Source organism: Xiphophorus hellerii, chromosome 7 (assembly GCF_003331165.1).
Source record: "Xiphophorus hellerii strain 12219 chromosome 7, Xiphophorus_hellerii-4.1, whole genome shotgun sequence".
Taxonomy (NCBI): domain Eukaryota; kingdom Metazoa; phylum Chordata; class Actinopteri; order Cyprinodontiformes; family Poeciliidae; genus Xiphophorus; species Xiphophorus hellerii.
In genome coordinates, this window is record NC_045678.1 from 20343816 (window position 1) to 20350934 (window position 7119).

General features: G+C 35.6%; 1 protein-coding gene across 1 annotated transcript in view; it reads left to right on the plus strand.

The window, feature by feature from the left end:
• The window catches only part of LOC116723360 (neuroligin-4, X-linked-like), a 31104-nt gene extending 24647 nt beyond the window's left edge, over positions 1-6457 (plus strand). Inside the window, exon 9 of the mRNA XM_032568193.1 lies at positions 606-6457. Coding sequence (XP_032424084.1) covers positions 606-1013 — 408 coding nt within the window. The 3' untranslated portion in view covers positions 1014-6457. The remainder of the gene's footprint in view (positions 1-605) is intronic.
• The last annotated feature ends 662 nt before the right edge of the window (positions 6458-7119 follow it).

Genomic DNA, 7119 nt, shown 5'->3' on the forward strand with positions numbered 1-7119 from the left:
CTCTTAAAACCTTATAAATGAAGATTTGCTCGGCTAATATTTATTTGAATTTGAAAATGAATACATTTCCAGCAACATCATTAAGGTGATTTAGCAGATATGAATCAAAATAAATATCTGAGTATATTATTTACCATTTCAGCAATCTACTTTGAATTAAAGTCATTTGGGAAAAAGATCATTATTTAATTTGATCCCTTTTAGTGTTTTGGTGTTTGGATAAAGAAAATGAAATGGTTAAGTAATCATAATCTGATTTGCCAAGATGATACATAGCAGCCCTCTCTCATTGTATTTTTACTAATGCCTCCTGCCATGAAATGCTTTATTTTCTGATTAATAACTAAACATAAATAAAAATAAATAATACTGTCCATATAAAAAAATCAGCTTCAATATTAAACTTGAGCAAATGATTTTTATTTTTAATGTTCATTGAAATTGAACCATTGTTCTGTCATCAAAAGCCGAAAAATGTTTCCATCATTTGGTACTGTACACTGACTGAATCTGCATTTATTACTGAAAATGCTGTAAAAAATCTCTAAAATTCATTCTCTTTTCTTTATCTACATTGTGCTTACTTTCTAATATTCATGTTTCAGGTGAAGCAGCTCGAGTGTGATGTTGCGTCAGCGGATGAGAGAAACAACGCCCACCACCATCACACTTTGGACACGCTTGATGCCCTGGACGGTTTGGACACCCAGGACATTTACAGCACACTGGACACTGTGCGACTCACCTGTCCACCTGATTATACCCTAACCTTGCGCCGCTCTCCAGATGACGTTCCTCTCATGACCTCCTTGACCCCGGGCTCGCTGCCCGTGACCCCGGGGTCACACCCTGTTACTCCTGCAACACCAATGACCCCAATGACACCAGGATCGGTGGCTGGGATGAGGATGGGCCACCCTCACCAGGGATACACACACCATAGCCCGTATAGTAATACACACTTGCCCCACACACACATCTCCACGCACACACACTCCACCACACGTGTATAACCGCAGCCAGACACTGACAAACACATCTACAGCTCACAATCCAACACGCCTACACATGCACACATACACATTCACACACATGCATAAAACAGACTGAAATACCTCTAATAATTACCCTGCAGGATTGTTACAGATTGAACCACAGAGAGACTTCTGTCAGAATGAGAAGGCAGACGTGTGTGTGTTGCATGTTGGGTAACTGCAGTTAAACTGGGTTCCCCAGAGACACAACTCTGTGAAACCCAATATGTCAAGACCTGCTCTGGATTTTAAATCAGCTTTTTCTACACCTGAGGAAGAAGATAAATGGTGCGTGGGTCAGTTCTGGTTCTCTACTACCACACCTGAGTGACTGTCCTGGGAGTGAGGATATCAGACGCAGATGTAGAAATGAGTCGAGAAGTACCACACACAGACTGCTAATGTCAACTTGAACAACCTGTTAAAATGTGAATGTAGCATTTTTTTCCATTAAAATAGATCAAAGGCCCTATCTGCCAAGGATCCAACTAAGCTAAGATGGAAAGAAAAGAAAAAAAGCAAGGGATGGTTGTAAAAAAAAGATTTACAAGAGAAAGATTAAAAGACAATTTCAGTTGAAGGAAAAAAAATTGATTGTAAGGGAGATAAAGATTTTGTTGAGTGATATTTGACAGTGAGGAAAAGAGGATAGATATCAAAAAACAACATGGAAAGTATGCCAAGAGACAGAGGTTAGATTTAGATGAAGAACGGTCCTCTGAAGCGTTGCCAGACTCACTGAGGAGTCACTCTAACCAGCTATGTGTCAAACTCTTGTAAATAGAATGGAAAGATACAGATATATTATGATTTATAGCATTTACCTGCTACTTGCATTAAAACATGACTTATTTAACCACATTATTGCTTTCATTTCAGATATTAATATATTATTGTATAGGTGTCCTAAAGCAAGGCTGGTTGTCTTTCCATCTCACCTGCTGTAGTATTTACACAGTACATTGATATAAAAGCTACATTTGCTATGCAGAATCATTTTAGAGATGTTTTTTTTTTTACATGTGACCATATAGATACTTGTTCAGCAGCTGAACTATAGAATATTTACACATCATCCTGCCATTTTTCTTTCAACATTGATCAATGAGCTAGTACTGTGTAGATAATGCAATATTGGTTTGATGATTAAGCACCAGCCAAAAAAAACAAACAAAAAAAAAACATTAACCCTTTGACCCTTTATCCCGTTGTCCCTGATTGTTCTTACATGATTTTCCTTTCTGAACCCCAACTCATAATGAGGTTTTTGAAAGACAGACAGATGGTGATGATTAAAGGGGCCCAGAATTTTACGGAATGTATAAAAAACTCAATGAGGCATTATTTCTTGTAAAAGATCCTTAAAAGGTAATTAAATCTATGAAACTTCTTCGCTTTTTTCATGTTACAACCACAAACTGTTTTTTAATTTAATGACATTTTACATGGTAGTACACCATTGGAAAGTAGAAGATTTGTCAACTTTTGATGAATTTACAGCTATAAATCTTTTGTCATTGTCAGCTCTGCACAAATAGAAACCTTTTGTTGTTTTAAAGAATCGTTTTTGTTCATATTTCTTTACAAAAGAGCTCAAATTTGATTAACCATTTGTAACCATCAGGTTTTAAGTCCATAGATTCTCAATTGGATTTACACCTGGACTTTGACTGGGTCATTTTAACACATCGATATGATTTGATGCAATTATATATTGCATATCAGTTTACATATTACCATTGGCTGCTTCTCAGATCAATGCTGTTTTGCACTGTCTGTTGGTTTCAGGGGTCTCAAACTCCAGTCCTCGAGGGCCGCTGTCCTACAGTTTTTAGATGTGCCACAGGTACAAAACACTGGAATGAAATGGCTTAATTACCTCCTCCCTGTGTAGATCAGTTCTCCCAGCCTTGCTAATGACCTATTTATTCTATTCAGGTGTGGTGCAGCAGAGTCACATCTAAAAGTTGCAGGACTGCGGCCCTTGGGGACTGGAGTTTGAGACCCCTGGAACTTTAGGTGAAGTTTGCACACTAGATTTTATTTTTACGTACCAGAGTAAATGTGGATCTGCAGTTGTTTTTTGAAAAAAAAAAAAAAAAAAAATTAGTCATAAATTGTCTTCCATTTTAAAATTTTGAACAACTTTGTGTTGATATGTTATAATAAAGTATTTTACAGGTTGTGGTTTTAACATAAAAATGTACAAATACTTCTGAAAGGCACTGTGCCCTTGATATTTACACTTCACAAAGAGCCGCTGTTTTTCCAAGTTGTTCCCCTGATTAAACTACCTAGTGCTGACAAAAAAATCCTGGCCCTGATTAAAAAAACTTCTCTAAAATCAATTTTTTACAGCTTGAAGTTGGGTTTACTTTCCTCGACCTTGGTTTGGAGCAAGCTTTGATTAATGAGGTGAAGATAAAGTAGCTTTGGGTTATAATGAGAGCAACGTAACACTGTAGGAAAACAAGGCTCCAAACATGCTGCTTCCTAAGCCTTAATATCCTCAAACAGGATCATTTTTTTAATTAAAAATGTTGAATTAAAACAAATCTATCTCTGAAATTCTGACCATCATCTTGTGGACATAATGACATTACTGAGGTTTTTGTTGTTGACTTCACTGTGAGTGTAGGAGGGCTATGGTTGTTACTGGTCTTCGTCATTAGCAGTAGAGATCAAGCATTTCTCAAATCCATTACAAACAATTTCCATGCATAAGTAAAGTATTTAACTTAAAGAGCTCCCATGGAGACCATATAAAAGCCTTTTGCAGTGCTCCAGTTAACAAAAATGATTATAGGACCCGTAATGACTTCAAATCCAGTAACTGAACCAAGTGCCCTAGCAAAGGTTTTGCAGCATTTATGTATTATCCTGCATTTGTTTCCCAGCCATTTTCCTTCATCCAACTTTAGTCCGGTCCTTCCATCTCTTCTCCTTCCCAGCCTCAACATGTGTGACCACAAGCAGCTTTGTCACATTGAGACCTATATAATCTCTGCTCATTCTAAGTAACTTCCTCATTAGTTTTCCTCAGAGTTTTTTTAGTCACTTGTTAACTGAATATGTGAAAAATTTAAAATTGCTGAAAACTTTGTGGCGAACAAAGAACTTTTACAAAACGATACAAAAATAATATTTAAAGGATGTTTGGATGAATATTTGTTTCTTCTTATGGGTTTGCCGTCTCAGCAGACGGATGGCGTGTGACGAGCCTAAAACATTTCTGCTGCATTTTTGAAAAATAAAAATATCAGTATTTTACAATTGTTGTGCATTTTACATTTTTACTGTCCCTGTTTTAATATGTATGGCACTGTTTAAATTAGATATTTGATTACTTTAAAATTAATTTGTTGTGGGTATTTTCTTTCTGTAACTTGATGGTTCTTTTATTTATAGCAATTAGAAAATCTTCAGAGGAGATAACTTCTTCGCAAAAATGCACATAGCAGATCAATAACATATGAGCAATGTAACAAGAAGCTTATGGTCATGTGTTTTTTGTGAATGAACATTGAGCTTGGTTATATAACTGTAGATTTTGTGGACTCTATGACAAAATGAAATTTACATCTAAATCCATAAAAATGGATATCCTTTAGACAAAAATTAAAAGAAAAACAAAAGTATTCTGTCCAACATAATAGAATTCAGAATAAGATTTAAAACTTATTGAATCTTTTCATAAACATAAATTCATTGATGTCATCAGCAAATCTAAAAGCAGAATATTTATTTAGTTTAATCCCACATTCTGAATAAAAATATTTAAATATTTATCAGAAGTTTACATTTCATTACACAATCATCATATTTGTACCAGTGAAAAAAATTCTCCCCAGCTTGAGATTTTTTTAATGTGTTTTAAATGAAAGGTCTGCTCATCTTTTGATGCTATAAACTGACTGTGGTATGTTTATTACACAACTATTTATGTCAAATAACTTCTAATGTTATATCAATTCTGATCTGTTTACATTTATCTTTACGTTGCTAAGGTATGCTAGAGGACGTCCCACTGAGGAAGGATCCCAGTCTAATACTTCTTTAAGATTAAGAAAATCAATACTACACATATAAGCTTAGCTTATGTATTAGATTAACTATGCAGTGACATAACATCTGTTTTAGGCATTACACTTGCTAATTAATGATATCTAGGGCACAGCAGTCTGTCCTATTTGTGTTTCTTAGATATTTATTTCCAAATAAAGCCCCTGCAGATCAGCATCAGCATGCTGCTTCAACACAGTTCACTACTGTGGCCGACAGGTGCAAATGCAAGGTAATGGTACAACAAATGGTGAAACGCTGCAAACAGGTGTAAACACTTAACTAGGAGGCACTGAATCCATTAGTACAGGTGCTTCACTGTTTTCTGTACTTTAATGTAAGGATTGTAGAAAGATGGTCAGAATGAATGCAACTGGCCAAATATGTGGAGCAAACTAGCTTGAAAGCACAGCTCTTCACATATATAGGCTGACCTCATATTGCAGTTCTTTGCAATATTCTAGACTGAAAATGTGATAATGATTAAAGTCAAATATAATGTAAAGCTCTACCTGAGATTGGATAGGTTTGAATTGCATCTGACTGAAGTCAGTACTGCAGAGGCAATTAGTAGGCATAAATGTAAATCATAATGAACCATCACCAACTGTCAGCTGGCCAAGCAGACCTTGTTAGATGTCAACAAACTAAACTCATGGCTGACTTCCAGACCAGATTGATGTCTCCAACATTGTGTCCCTCCTCTAATCCCATTAACTCCACTTAATTTGATTTGTGGAAGGCACCATGTCAGAATGCATGAGTTGAATCCATGACCAGGTGTTCCTTTGCTTAATGTCAAAGCCTGTTAGGAATGGTTCAGAACTGAAAACACTCTTGCTTTGTTTATCTTGCCAGCTATTAGCTCCACAGCAGACAAAACAAAGGTCAATTAGAAACAGAAGCACTTTTGTTAGTATATCTGTTTAGATGTTTCTTAGGTGTGTTCTCCATTTGTAGAAAATGGACCTCAAGGTGGTTTGCTGTTGTTCCAAGTGACTTTTTAAGCCTGTCTAGACTAATAGATGTCAAGGGCTTTGTTTTCCATGTTGTTTAATTCCTTTTAATGATGTGTTACTTTTTGAGATTTTTATTTACTCCATGTTGTCAGGCTGGTGATCAAGTTATCAAGACTGAGCTTTGCTACTGAGATTGATTAATCAGAGCTAAATTGTGATCCATGAGGCAAATGGTATTATTGGTGGGTGGTTGAGTTGGGTGGTCCTTTCTTGACATAAAAGCAGGTTGTCTTGGATTTCACTCCTCCCTCAATAAATGGACATTTTATATTCATAGAAAGTGATATATCTGCTCAGACTTGTAGTAGAGAGAGAAAAATAAATATTCAATTGACCGATTGACCGATGGAGTTCAAGAGGAGTTTCTACTGTTGAAGGTTTAAATTTCAACCTCTAAATAGACTCATTTTATGCCATGGGTCTATTAGAAAAGTGTGTTAGATGTGAATATTTTATACATTTTCAAATATTTCCTTATTCCAAATGTATTTTGACAGATTTAACTGAGAAAGTTATGAAAAAATATATGCTTTTTAGAAATATTTTCAGTGGAAAGATTAAAAGTGAGTTTAAGCCAATAGTCTTAAACTCAGTCAAAATAACCCTGTGTAGTAATTACCACCACTATTTTACCACTTTTAAAACAATGTTGTTTGCAACTCTGATTTGGCTTGCTACAATCATCTACATCAAAAATGTTCCTGACAATTGTGGTGATGTTTGTTTTGTGGCAAAGCAACTCAAAGTTTTTTCCCCAGAGCACATCAACCTTTTCTTTGGGGAAAAATGTTTTTTGTGTTTTTTTAATAGACCATTGTCTTCCTGCAACAACTCACAGATGCAGTCTTGCCTTTGAGTCATTAGTACTACTCAAAATTATGGAAGGGTTTAAAGTAGTACATTCAGAAAAGATTAAAATCCTCACCTTTGACTTCAGTATACACATACTATTCCAAACAGCAGAACACATATATCAAAAATGTGACAGGACTTGCTGTTTGCAA